General features: G+C 34.9%; 1 protein-coding gene across 9 annotated transcripts in view; it reads right to left on the bottom strand.

The window, feature by feature from the left end:
* The window catches only part of CCDC171 (coiled-coil domain containing 171), a 157,624-nt gene that overhangs the window by 76,618 nt on the left and 65,733 nt on the right, over window positions 1-15,273 (bottom strand). For all 9 annotated transcript variants that reach the window (XM_075021403.1, XM_075021409.1, XM_075021400.1 and 6 more), the window contains 5 exons: window positions 13,009-13,513; window positions 12,138-12,254; window positions 7,107-7,333; window positions 6,252-6,434; window positions 4,361-4,546 (listed from right to left, as the gene is read on the bottom strand). In XM_075021403.1, coding sequence (XP_074877504.1) covers window positions 4,361-4,546; window positions 6,252-6,434; window positions 7,107-7,333; window positions 12,138-12,254; window positions 13,009-13,513 — 1,218 coding nt within the window. The remainder of the gene's footprint in view (window positions 1-4,360; window positions 4,547-6,251; window positions 6,435-7,106; window positions 7,334-12,137; window positions 12,255-13,008; window positions 13,514-15,273) is intronic.

Below are 15,273 nucleotides of genomic sequence, written 5' to 3'. Positions count from 1 at the left end.
TTGAATTATAAATTTTAGTTTCTAACTTATTCAGAGGGGACCTTGCTTCTTTTTAACATGCTAAACTTGACTAATACAAATTCTCTATTAAGTTAGATGATAATGGTAATCAGTTATACTGCTTTTTTTTAAAAAACAGCCTTTAATTTAACTGGGCAATGCATAGAAATATTGTTTCTTGACAAAGTGACAAACACGTTTTTGGGAATCAACAGTATCCCTCAGTGCACCCAAATCCTAACAGTCTGTCCAACTTAAGATGTCAGAGAGTTTAAAAAAAAAATAAATCCAAAACCTATTTCTGTTCTTATAGTGACTGTAATCTTTGCTTTGTTGTATTTGAGAAGCATGAAAATCACCTGGTCTTCCTCATGTAAGTGAGGCCTTTTAACCTTTCTGTTAGAATACTGCATCATTTGCATAAACAGCGAACTATAAAACTGACTTGAAAAGTGTGTGCAATGGTATTAATAAAAGAAATTGTATAAATAACTGAAATTATTTTTCAGGGAAAATATGTGGCTATAAATGTATGAAGAGGAAAAGCAACAAAAAGCAGCAAACTGTCTACCACCTTCACCTGAAATCCACACCAAGAGCAGAGAGCCTGCTCAGGGAAAACATCCACTTCTAACAAACCTAGATCTCCCAGTCTCCATAAGAATCTAATTAATTTGGATGTATCTGTTTGGCAAAAGATACTACACTTTCTGAACACAGAATATGCATATAATGACTTAAATGAAAAAGCTAGTGAAAATAAACACTCCAAATCTTCCCACCAGAAAACATTTTTCTGTGAGTGTTATCAAAGCACTTGGATGATATTCTTTTCTCACTTATGCTGTTGTAAATCAATGGTGGCTTCACTAAACTCAGTAAATAAACCCCAAATTTAGGGTATCTTCTTCTAAAACATGTATTGAAGACTATTTTGAGGTAGATGAGTAGCAAGTTACATGATTTAACATGTATTGCATTTGAAATGCACACAGAGTTATTCATTAACAATTTATAGGACATGCTCCATAAATTAAACCCTAAAAAGATACAGGTTTTATTACAGGTACTAACATACCTAAAGGGAAGTAAATATACACACAGAGCCTGTCAATAGCAAGAAAAAGTATTTTACTGGAATTAAGACATGCTTGTATAAGGAGTAAAAATTATGTCTGCTATAGATGCCTGTTTAACATTTGTGTAAAACTTTCTCTTCAAAGACAGAGGAATCAGAGCTACTGATTTACCTCATCTAATAAAAAAAATGGTGTAAAAGAGTTGCGTAGTTCCAGCTGACCTTGAATGTAATTGGCTACCTTGGATGTCTCTATGGTATTTCCCATTAAGAAGATAAAAATATACAGGATTAAAATCTGAACCGATAAAGCTAAGAAATTAAGTATTACTCCTTTAATAAGCCTACTTTAGGGAAGTACGTGAATACCAAAATATCTCCTTACTGACTGCTACTGAAATGTGAATAAGTTTAAAAATAAGTTATCGAAAGTAAACGGATCTAACATCTTATTTTTCCCCTTATCTGCTTAAAAACTATGAATAAAGAATTCAAAGCAAGTTTTTTTACCCCACGACACTCTACTCCATCCAAAATCACCTGTACACCACCACATTCTCCAACTTTCTATATACTTAGTCTAGACTGATAGATTATTTTGTATCTTATGATGAAGATGGAGGCATACTTTTTCTATTATATTTTTTCAGTGCAACAGTTCTTTTTCCATACTCCTGTACCATTTAAGAGTTTAAAAGCTTATGCAATGGTAAGAACACTGTTTTACAAGGTCAGTGTTGATTATTACAGAGATGAGATTGTTCCACTGTACTGCAAAACAAGAGCTACAAGAAAACCCATTTTAAGTCACAAAAAACGATTAGCCAAGAGAAAAAGGTCTGTCAGTTAAAATGTCAGGGTGAAGGCAGAGACCATATCTGCCTGTCATAAATAAAGCCATGAATAAAGTGGGATTGTGGTAAACTGTGGGAGGAAAAAAAGCTTATTAAAGAATTTTTCTTAAATTTTAAAAACCCAAACATGCAGAGCTCATAATAAAAAAAATTCATTTTACCCCTTGGTATCAAAGTAGTTTGTGTTAGACTGCTAGTTGAATTTAGGAAGTACTTATTCAGCACAGGTCTGAAACTGTAAAAAACAATGATAAATATAGAAGGTGAGATGATGATTTAGGAAGTATAATTATAAAATCATATATGCATGGTTAAAATAAAAATCAAGAAACACTAGATCATGAATATGTGTTGCCATGTTACCACAACTGATCTTGTTGCCTTCCTTGATACAGTCACAGATACAGGCCATTACAATCTCAATGCAATTTTGTGCTAACTACTATAGTAAACATCATGAAGGAATTAAAAGACATCAGTCAACCTTCTCATATTGAAACAGAAGTTTAGGGACAGTACATGGCAACAAGTCTACAACTTAAATTTAGTTCAAAACTCCTCCATGAAAAGGACTGAGAATTATGGAGTAATACCTTTAGAAAACCAAATCAGTCTAGCTGTGAGTTTCAGCTCTGAGGCTTATTTTGTCAACTTTCTTAGCCTCCACCCTATCAGGACAGCTATATTATTACATTGTATTTTATCTTTACAGCTTTCAGCTATAATCAAGCTTTTTACACTAAATCATGTTGTTCCAGTAGCAAACAACTGCTAGGGGGTTGCAGAATTAGGATGCATTTTAGGATCACTGCTGTCTCAAAAAATTTGTATCTAGCCTTTAATTAATTAAAAAAAGAAGCTGTGAAATCTAATTCAGTATCCAATAACCCATGTAATAGACTCGTTTAAAACTCCATCCTACATTTTAAATGCCTACAATTGACTTTTTGTTTCATTTCCTCTGAACAAATGTAAAGGTATGTTTTACCTATAAAGTAAAACATGGTGAAATACCATGCATTAATGTATAAAGAGTAGACCCTAATGAAGATTTCAAGTAAAATCTGTCTTCTATTCCCTCCTTTTATTATGATCCTAATATCCATTTTAAAATCTTGAATCAAATAGTTCCCAAAGAAATCAAACACAAGTCTAACAGCTTATCTATACTGCAGTTATATCTGAAACAAAAAAAGCAATAGTATTAACAAGCAATCTGACTTAAACATTAGACAAGTTTATTCTTACATTGATATGAAACACCCAAAGGTAGGGGACTGGGAGGGAGAAAAAAAACAAAAGCCAACAGGTAAATTGGAAATGTCATTGTCTTTCACCCTTAGTGAGGTAAGGCATTTTTAGTAAATAATACTGCTAATGAAAACCCTCCTTAATAAATTTAACAACATCCATCAGCTTCCTCCACTGTACATCACTTCAAACTTCAACTCTGCTGCAAGTCATCCTTCTTGACATCCATTTTCACTGTTATATTTTCAACAATGGTTTCTGACATTTCCACTAGTTTTGTAGCTTGCATCTTTTTCATTCCCCTCCTGCCTCTTGACATTTCTTATCACTTCCTCCCTAAATCTTCCTCAGAATCACAAGTGCTTCTACTTCTCAAAATAGCAGTGAAGCAGTCTCTTTTGCTCAGCTATCAATTCACAGAAGAATACTGGGAGGTGGAAAGACAGTAGTAGGGCTGAAGAGCAGACACAAGCAGCAAAGCTTGCTTTAAATAAAATATAAATAAAAGCTGCAGAGCTCAGGTCACCACACAGTACCAGCCTGCCTTCACAAGTCATCTTCTCTTCCCATGTTAAATATCCACCTGATTTCAACCTCTTATTCTCTCTCTGCTCCTTGATTTGCTATCAGAGATTCTGATAACATCTCTTCCCTCATTACTCGTTGTATCAGGAAAACTCTAAATCCTGATGAAAAAGGATCTTTCTCTACTCTCACCTAGCATATTCCAAACTGACAAATGCATTCTCTACCCTAAGATTACATTCAGGAAACAGCTAATCCATGTTTTTAAATATTCTCATGATCTCTATCAAAAATCAAAGTATTTCTGTATTTCTTCCTTCATTTTTCCTATAATCTGAAATCACCTCATGATAGCTAGAACTGCTGTCTCTCATGTATCATGTAAAATCCCCAGACACTTCACAGGTTACAGATATTGGTGTATACCGCCCAGTCCCAAAAGCAGAAAAGGGAAGTTATACCTTGAATTTTGTTTTCTGTTTTCTTGTTTTCAATACCTTGAAAGTGTTTTCTGAGTACCCTAAAATTCCAATGGACCAAGTAGTATGTGTGCATTTACCCCTGTAATTTTATTTGCACACAAACTCAAGATTTGGCTTATTCACCAAAAGGTAAATTTCTGGTGCCTATTTCAGAAGGATAATTTTCTTACCTTTACAGTTTCACTTAAGACTTGGTTTTTATCTGCTTCTTCACTGGAGTGCAATTCTAGTTTATTATTTAACTCCTGTAGCTGTTGCGCCTGTTCATTCAAAAGGACTTGTGCCTGATGCTCCCGATGTAATGCATTATTTAATTCTTCACATGCACTTTCAAATCTCTCATGGGTGATCAATTTCTGACAAGGGAAATAAATTGTGTTTGATTGTGTAACTGTATTCACTTGTTTACATGCTTGACTTTCAGAGTTCCACCTGCAAACGTATCAAATTCTAAAACAAAAGCATGCTAAAGATGGATATTTAGGTTTTTTAACATGAACACAGACCACCAAACAATAAAATAGCAGACAACTTTATTCACTGTATTATTTTTTTTTAAGTATTCAGGGTACTGTAAACACTATGCATTCATTATTCTATTCATATTAGCACCCCAGGTTGTAAAGAATCAATGTTTAGAAGGAAATAGGGAGATCAATGTCCCAAATTTCAGTGTATATCTTATTAACCCTTATACATGTCTTCCTGGACTCTTTCTCCCCTCCCCAAAATGTTCCAGAGAGAAGAAATAATTCTTCAGGGAAAATCATCACCTACATCTGAACAACAACCCAAAATGAGACAATTTCATCTAACTGTCCCAGAATTGTAAGGGAGTAAAACCCATTAAGAACAAAACTGGAGACAATTAGATATAACCTTGTCCATTTGTGTAAAAAAATCCATTTTACGAGCTAGGAACAGGAAGGGGAATGGATGTGAAATCATCTATTAAATATTCTCTGCTTGGAAGTGTTTTGATTGGGACACACTTACAGGTCTACCAACTAGGCCTTAGAATCAACATTGGGCACAGCTACAGAAAATACTGCTCATGCTGGGACATGACTGTTTCAGTTATACCGTGCTCCCCTAAAGCATGTATAAGAATCCTTATCCATTCACTTTCCCAGACAGCTCAAATGTGAGCTCAATTCTGAATACAACCTATAGAAAATAAGCATAGGAGGAAGGGTGCTAAGTGAACCTCCAGCATGGTATAAAGCAAGACAAGTTTCTTCCCCTCCAATAAGGACTGAAGGCACAGTTCCGTCAGTACGACAGGGAACAAACCAACAACCCACAGAATGGCATCAATCCCTCAAACACTGTGTCCATTACTTGCTGTGACTACGTTAAGTAACCTTTTTGTTGTCTCTTCTAATTCCTGCCAGATAGTGCTATTTACAGGTTAACGAACCCATACTGTTTAAGTAAATCAATCAGCGACAGCAAAGCATCAGAGGAATTTGGTGCACATGTGCTACTGAGAATGTAGAAGAGGGCTTTTTTTTTTCCTTGCCATAAACTTACTCCTACGAGGAAACAGCCACACTAAAATTTGTACTAACTAGCTCAAAATATAATCCATACTCAAAGGTACAGTAAAATGTCTATCACCAATATTCAGCAATACCCATGCAGAGTTTAAAATACTACACTTGTGCTTTATGAACTTCTTATGAACATACTTATTGGATATCCTCAGCCCTCATTCCAGCTGACTTTACTCTGTTGAAGTGAAATCTGTAAATCCTTTTAGGGTATATGAATCACACCAACATTTTCAACATATGGAAGAAAACCTGGGTTGCTGAAGACCAAACATGTAATTTACAGAGAATGCCTCATTCTACAAATCAAAGAGAAACTCCTGTGGAAAGGAGATACTTCTAAATACATCTGACTTATAGTTTAGTGACATTTACAAGGCAAGTCTTCTGGAAAATTCTGTTTATAGTAGATTGATTTTATACTTGTTTTTCAAAAGAACACAAATCAAAAAATGTGTAAAAAGGAGGATCTCTTGTAAGCAGTCTCCTCTAAATCAAATATACTTACAGACTGCTTAAACATATTTAATTGCTCTTGCAGGCTCTGGGCTTTGTCAGCTTCTTTTTTCATCTCACTGAAATTCCACTTGAATTCTGCAAGTTTTAGGCGCAGTGAACGGCGTTCCACCTCTGCTGTATGAAGTCTTTGTGTAAATTCAAATATTTGCTTCTGCAAGGATGCTATGCTTTTCTGTTAGTAAACAGAAATAAATTCATGTGCTATAAAAGGCACTATTTTAGCAACAAAGCCAATCACATTTAATAACCAAGAAAATTAGACAAAGCTGTCAGTTTGTATTCCATCTGTAAAAGACACAGAAGAGTGCAAAAATGTGAAACTGTTTCACCTGCTGTTGGGGGTTACTGAAAATTCTGTTTTCAAGCAGATACCTGTTTTCACATAAGGCCCACAATAAAAGACAAATTATGTAAGAAAGAGTTTATCCTTCCATTTTGGTTAAAGGGGAGAAGGTTATGTTTACTGAAAGACAGAATACTAAGCAGGAGAAAAAAGAAAGGGGGAAAAAAAAAAAAAAAAGAACCACCTCAACGTTTTGTTAAAGCCAAAAGCAAGTTTGTTCTTATAAAGCAAATGTAATTTTGATAAAACTTTAAAAAGTCTTTTTCTTGGATACATCAAATCTCTTCTTAAAATTATTTGACAATAGAATAAAAGATCTATTCATGCCCTAATGATTTTGGTGTTGCAAATCAACTTCTGATTCTCTACATAGTTGACTTCAATGTAACAGACTCATAAACAATCTGAAACAAAATTAATGGTACCATCAAGAGAGCTTCACTGTAACACTTATGCTGTGAACCTACTGTTTACATGAAGTGGCACTATAAATATGCATACCGTAACGGGCAGTCTGTCACATATTCCAGCTTCCAAGGCCTGGGTATTTATTTTATGAAGTCCATGAGCCAGCCTCTGTACCAAAGAGTCTTTCTCCAGATGAGTAATACTCCTGCTGCTGTCTAGTGGAATAGTCTCCATTATTACATTCAGCTTGTCCATAAGTTTTGAAAAGGAGTTCCTGGCTGCACTTGCAACTAAGTGTCCAGAAAGCCAGGTCTTTGGATCTTTCAGAAACAACAGCAAAAAAGAAACATCAAGTAGGTTATTAGTTTCTTTTTTTTTTTTTTTTGAAGTGCAAAAAAGCAACAACAACAAATAGCATCTTTAAAACTCAGTAGGAAATTTCCATTGAAGAGTAGAAGACTGAGCTCACAGGAATATCTGAGAGAGACCTTGATACACATTTTGTATTTAGCAATGAACACTATTCCTACCAATCTTTGGATGGAAGAGTAGGATAGGATTCTAAAGAATAGGATTTGTTTGTGAAAAAATAATTTTCCAGGTTTTTTTATGTTCTCCTCCAATAGTATACTTTCTTAACTCATTCTTGGGTGTTCTACTTTTGTAATTCAGGAAACATATAAGGCAGATGCAAGCAAATGCAAGCCAGGTCAAGTATGTCAGATGTGATAGCACATGGTAAATCACTATATCGCAATATTTACAATGCAAATTTCTGAGGGTTTCCTGACTCCTCTTCCCTCCCCTCTATAGATGTCTAAATCATTTGCTGTTGAAAATTAGTGAGGCTTGGTACCTTAATGCCATACTATTTATATTCTGAGACAAGAGAATATAATTTACCTTATTCCAAGGCAATTAAAATTTTACAGCTACAATTACTTATTTCCCCACAGGATTTTGGTAATCATCCTTCTCATATAATGGACTTAAGGCCCCAGCACACCCAACATGTCCTGCTTACTGCTAGATTCGTCAGGTCTGTAATTAATAATTGTGTTTAATGTTGATAAATAAAATTGTCAGTGCTCCTTCCACTAATTGGTATTCCAGATAACAGTTAATAGGTTTATTTATGCCTTAATAAAAGTCTTGTAATTTAGTTTTCCCTCTGCTAGGCAGGTCTTAATCTGTCATTACTTGTCTTATGATACTATCAGTGTAAGATGACAAGCATGGAAGAGCTTATTTACATTCAGTAGTACAGCAGATCTCCTGTTGCTGCAGTGAATTAAAATATTTACTTAAGAGTATAAACAGAAAAAAAGAACAATAGCTTTTTTAAGTTAAAGAATTTCTTTTTATAAATGGGGAGGATAAAACCAAAGGTTCAAAGCAAACAAAACATGATTATTGATATTTTCAGATTATAATTCTCATGAAGAATTTATCATTTACACATATGAGATAAAATTTATCTGCAAGAAAAAAAAAGCCACATGATAAACTCAAATATTCCTTTTTCAGAGCCATTTTTCTGCTTGGTTTCAAAATACCACCATTCCAATGACTCCAGTTAAGCACTGGAGTACCACTTTTGAGTATATGCTCTCTATAACCCCAGCTAGTAGTAGATCCGTCTTTTCTTCATGTCTAAGATAGCACTCTTTCTATTCATGATTAAAGCTAAAAATCTTACCCAGCTTTCTTTTCATACCCTGAAGAAACTGCTATTGCAATGCTCTGTCTACTTTGGCCAAGGTTCCTCTCTTTTCCTTATGTCAGCTCTCTATTACCAATCACACAAAAGATAAGCTACCTTCATCATTTTAACTCTTATCACAGATTATCCTGTCCTACCTGTCTTTCAGTTTCAAAGACCATCTCTTTTCTCCTGTCATCATGCATTCACTAGTTTGAATGTTTAGTTAATTTAACTTGAAATTAAAACTAGAACATTTGTACTGCCTTCCAAGTAAGATGACACCAAAATCTTCTAAAAAGCTCCCCCTTGCCGTGATTTTTGGTAAATATCAAAACAAGGATATTGTCAATGCATCACTATTCCTTCATTTTTCCTAGTATTTCCACCTGGTATCTCATTTTACACAAGCTTGCCTGCGTGCCAGAAAATACCGTATTTCTCCATGTATGCAGTACCTAGGATGACAGCCCCTTTCCCTATGTCTAGAACCTCCAGCTTAACTGTATTAAAAATAAATCAATAATAATAGTTCAGGCAATTGTGCTGTAGCATTTTGCAATGATCATGCCACTTCACAACCAGGATTCCTATCATCCAGCATCCACAACTTAAGTCACTTTCTTGGGATGGGGAATAAGAAAGTAAATCATTGCCTCCGTTGGGGTATTTTTATGAAGAGCAGTTTGGAATAAATACACAGAAATATGTTGATGCAAGTTACTGACTTCTTGGAAAGATGAAATGAGAAAGTAATGCAATTCCACAAGGAACAGTATCTATAATCATTGGGAAGAGAATATACAGTTTAAGTATATACATTTTAAGTATCTGCCCACAAAGGATCAAGTAATTACAATAAAAGCATTAAATTATATACATTGTCATGTGTATAAGAAATTGTTAACACAAATACAGGTATATCACAGAGCAATTCTTATATTAAACAAATGAAGAAAAAGACAATGAAAAGTGACAAATCTTACTTCACTGACAGATGAAGAAAGAATTCTTGTTTACTCTGTTTTGGTGAAATATAACAGTCAGCAGGACAAACTTAGTAATACCACACAAGACTAAAATTGTCATGCTAAGCTTCAAAAGCTTGTGTATGTAACAGTTGATGGTATTTGTATTCAAAAAGCTTGACCTTTACTTTCTCTGGTTTATCGCAGTACAGATTCTGTTCAAACAAACCTACAAAACTCACCTTACAAAAAAACAGACGAAACCAAAACAAAAAACCCCAACACTTTAATGAACTTGTATTCAAACTGAAGCTAAGAGATCACGTCAAGACATGCTGGAACGAGAACCAAACTAATGAACAGTGTGAAGGGAAATGATCATGCATTACAAACCAAAACCACTTTTTTTAAAGTTAAAAACTTAAGAAATGTGCCTCAAATCACCAGAGTGCACAAGTCGAAAAGTTCCAGTGTTACCCGAGTGATATGGATTTGGTTTCTTTCAACTGCCTCAAATGTTTCCTCAGAACCTAGCCATCTTTAAAAGCAATTTTTAAGGCACCGAACCATTCCATATTGTAGATGCAGGTAGTGCTTTCTTGTGCCTACTCTCTCCTGTGATGTGCAGGCTAATCTGGAACTGCCATTATTTCAAGATCTGAAGAGAGCAGATGCCTCTCAGATTGCCTATTTACATTAAAAAAAATTTTTCAAAATAATTTAAGCCAGTTTGAAAATTTAAATCCTATTTGAAATAGGACTTACAGAACATAAAATAATTTCCTAAGTATGCAAGCTTTCTTTCAATTATATTCCTTCAGAGCCTTATCAGTTCGATACTTCTGGAAATTTCATGTCAAACTTTAAATTATTTATTACTATTTTTTGAATCAAAGGTTCTTGGAATACTTTTGATCTCATGAGCAACGGAATTCCAAGTAATACATGAGCAGTTAGTTCTTGAGGTTTTGTGAAAGTAACTTAAAATAGAGATAAGCTATGAAAGAATCCCCAAACTGACTGTGGCCATAACACTCTTAGCATGGCTTTTCCTAATTCTCAAAATCAAAACTGTGTTCAGTGCAGAGATAGCAAGTAAATAGAGTCCACCAGAATTTTCATGTGCTTCAATACTGGCAAAGTATCATAAGGTTTAGGGTATTCCAACCAGTCACTTCAGCACATCGATGCTGCTGTCAAGTTTCTCTTGATTCTTTTTCTATTTGCTGTTCTTACTCAACACTGTATGCACAGGAACACTTGCAGTATAAACCCTCTAAATACCCTGAAACACAGTTCAAACAGTTTTGTAAGGATGTAAAATTGAGTTACAGAAAACAGGATGATCAAAGAAGAGACCACCTAAAACTGAACTGAAACACTTGTGATTCAATGGTTGACTTCTAGTACCAGTTTACTGTTCAGGATTCTGGGAAATAGATCACCTTCTCTCTGTCCTGCTATTTCCCTTTATTCATATAAATTATCCTTCCTTTAATATCCTTTATTCTGTGACAGAATTGCTGGGACTTTGAAACTACCAGGTACGAAAGAACTAAGGATGACAGCAATGCAGAGAAACCAAGTGAGATCTTATATCAGTCCTCACTGCAAAGACATTAAGGAAGATAGTTAACAGCTGGGAATCAAGAGGTGACATTTCCAGAGACTGGCACATAGTAGAATTCTATACGAAGAGAGACTGAGGAAATTCAGGAGCCTAGACACAAATCTAATTAAGCATACACTTAAGAGAGGGAACACAGCAGAGACATAAAATAAGGAGTGCTATACATTATGTAAGTTGAGAGCACTTTATTTCTCTCTCAAAACCCACAAGATAGCAAGTAAACCAGATGAAAATAGTATCCATCAAATTGAACTGTTTTCCAGAGTTGGAAATTCTAGATTCATATCATATAAAACACAGCAGGAAATTATTTTCTCTCAGCAGCGGTAATGTCCCAGCTTGAATATGTGCCAGTTTTAGGGCCTGCACTTAAGAAATACACAGATCAAATAGACAGAAATTATGTAGATTTTCTCTATAGAAAAAAATTAGGTTGAGCTTCAGTAAAATACTTTCAGAATATTAGAACAGTGGAACAAGATAACTAGGAAGCTTGTAAGCATTACTTCATTTGAAGCTTTTAAGAACAAGTTAGCCAAATATCTATTGACGTGGTGTAGTGGGGTTTTTTCCTAGCTGACAAGAAATCAGGCAAACCTGTTTATATGCTTTGTAGAAGCACTCTCCAGCCTTCTGTTTCCATGACTCTATATACCAAAATGATAAAGTATCATATCACCAATTAAATAAAATCAATCTGCTCCAACAATACAGGTCTCTAGATATTTTATCCGGAATAGTTTAGATAAAATCCTAAAAATGGAGATGATGTAACCACCTGATTATTTTTATCTTCTACTACAATAATATAATTTTAAAATTACCTGTTTTGTTAACAACATCCTGTAATTCAGTGACAGAACTGATTATTGCAGCAAGGAGGTTAGAACTAGTAAACCAGCTGAGTGCTTCAACACAGTGAATTTGTTCTTCTTCGCAACCTGTGAAACAGAATTGTAGCCAGCAATAAAACTGATTTACTTAGATAAGGCACACTACTATCTCCAGCTCTTTCAAAAACTGACCAAAACTAAGTATATAAGCCACAAACTAATTCTTCTTTCAGAACAATTTAGACTGTATTAAATATGCTTCCAGAACTACTAAACCAGAAAAGTAGAAGGATCTTCTGTTTTGGGAAACATTTTTGGTACCATTTAACCTTGTAGGGGGAAGCATGAGCTGGTCTGTTAACAGAAAGGGACAGGAAGACTACATAATCTCTAAAGAAAAATTTAGAAATCCTATCCTAATATTTTACCTGAATCAGAAAGCAATTTTTGCAGTTTTAGTAGGAAAATAAATATTAAAAGTGATTAATAAAAGCAGAGGAAGTATCTTTCCAAAAATAAGTTGATGGTCAATCACTTAGGAACATTACAAGATATTTACCACAGAAAAGATGCGGTAGCACCTAGTTCTGACATCTGTAACGCAAATGTCAAGGATATCAAAAAGTCTGAGTTTACGTGTGTAGTTGTAACTTTTTTTTTTAATGCTTAACAGACTAAGCATTTCCTTTCAGGGGAAATTACATTTGTCAAGAAATCCAGAACTCACAAATCCATAAATTACATTTGTCAAAATGTCATTAAATTTGTCTTTACACTCTATTACTAATAGCATTACTATTTGTTATTCACTAACCATGTAATTTGACATAACACTTATCAAAGAAGAAAACAATTAGCTTACTTGACAGATTACGCTTGCCTTTGGAGTCTCCGATACAAACGAGAATTCCAATGCCTTCTTTGAAGCCATTTACCCAGGAGAAGAGGGAATTAGAAGACTGGGCTAAAACTTTAAGTCTGTTAGCTGCCAAAACTGCAATCACACCTCTTCGGAATACATGAATCAGGCCTTTGAATGTTCTTTTCTTCATTTTTGCTTCATCTTGATTGTTTTCTGCTACATCAGAGAGAGCATGAACTAGGGTCCTAATCTCCTGGTTCACTAATTCATAAATGTTGACCTGATCCTGCAGAAGGTCTCTTTGGGAAGACATAGCACAAGATCGGCTATAGAGAGGATACAGGGCACCTGCCAATAGTGCACAGGCTGCCAGGAGAGCTGAATGCTCCTTCTGAACCTGCATTAACATATTTTTCACAGAAACATTTTCAAGGGCCAATTTCTCCTGTCTTTTTTCAAGGACATAAATTCTTTCCTTGTTTTTCTCTGCTGTTTCTTGGTATTCCTGGGATAAGGGAAAAAAACAAACAAAATCAGAAGAAATATTAACTAGAAGACATTTTTAAAATAACAAAATCATTTTTACCTAGACAAAAGCTAAAATAAAATTAATTTTTTTTCAGATGCAAATAACAGATTAAAGGAACAAACATTATTAGTAATGCCTGTCGAAGTATCTCTCCTAGCAAACAATTACAGAACCAGGTATATGAAAACAAATCAATAGTACGAGAAAAATTTGCACAATCTTCAACTACAAATGGACTCCAGATTTCTGACGATAATCCACCAATACTGCGATAGCCCACAGAAAGTCCAACAATACCTCGTTGTCCACAATACAGTTTTATGACCTGGCTTAACAGTAAGCAATTACACGCTCCAATTTCAGAAAGAACATTGCTCTTCAAAGCAGAAAAGAAAGTTAGTGTAAGAGAGAGGAAAAAAAGAAGGAAGACTGGAAGATAAACCTAGGCAGATTGGCAGCAGCTGGGAAAGGGGAAGTAAAGGTGATCTCTTAATTACTTTCTAATCAACCCCCTACTTATATATTCACAGATTAATTAGGTCTCATACAGAATTAAGTTTTTTGAAAAGAACAGTGTAATACAGATATTTTTATTTTGACTAGTGCCATTACAGATGTTTTAAACTTGCAGAACATTTTTTCTTTTCCTCTATATGCCCTGAAATAAGGAAAGAGGGAGATTTAAAACAGTAAACCAGTGCAGCAAAATGAAGACACTAACAAGGCAGGGAATGCCAGGACTAAGGTTAGACCATGCAGACTGGTTGCTTTTGATAACATGCAGCTCTTGTACAGGAATCAAGACACTACGCTGGGTCCTCAGAGACTGACTGGCTTCTTGATGCCCGAGAGTCCTCTGATTTGAACAACCACTTGAGGCTACATTTAAACAGGATCCCTTAGAATAAGAAGACAACAAATTTTAGGTACTACTCACAAAGAACCCACAAGCTCAAGTTAAATGCTTACGCTCCAGTTACAATACATGGACTCAGAAAGACAAACATGAATGGCATGACAAATCCATATTATGAAGAAAAGAGTGAATTATGCTAAGTTCCAGCTACCCCTCTTAGAGCTATAAGTAATTTTGTTAAAAATGGAGTGAGGTTATTCCTGTTAGCAGTGGCCAAAAGAGAAGTAAAATGGTGTCATCCAGCCACATTCCCATGTGTTCTGTTTGGTACAGGTCCCCAGCAAGTGGTGAGGCGGGCACCCTAGCTTTTTGTCCCTACTCCATTCTGCAAGAACAACAGACAAAAAAATAAAAAAGCTATCCCTAGAATGGAAATTAATTGTATGGAGATGTACCCTAGTCACTTCAGAATGTCTTTGACCAAATTAAATTTTTTTTTTTTTTTTGGAAGAGGAAGAATTTGTAGTGTCACTAAAATACTTTCTGTGATACAAAAATAGAGTAGGTAACTAGAAGATTTAATTACAAAATGCAATTTACAGGCCTCATATGTCACTTTACTACTATAAAATTAAGTACGAACATGTACAAGACTTTCAGTGCTACTACATTATTTACAGTGTTTGATTTTTATAGAAAAAAACCCTGATAGCATGACTGGAAGGAACTGAAAAGGTAAGCTGAATTTAGAAAACAACTTATGGTTTCTGGCCATCACAGGTGAAAGGCCAGTATCTGAGTAAACAAAGTGTGATCCCTACGGGGCTGTTGGGCAGCAATACTAACATTCAGTGCTCTGGCTAATTAAAGCTTATTTTTT

Source organism: Buteo buteo, chromosome Z (assembly GCF_964188355.1).
Source record: "Buteo buteo chromosome Z, bButBut1.hap1.1, whole genome shotgun sequence".
Taxonomy (NCBI): Eukaryota; Metazoa; Chordata; class Aves; order Accipitriformes; family Accipitridae; genus Buteo; species Buteo buteo.
Note: the sequence above shows the minus strand (reverse complement) of the source record. Positions and strands in the feature narration are given on the sequence as shown.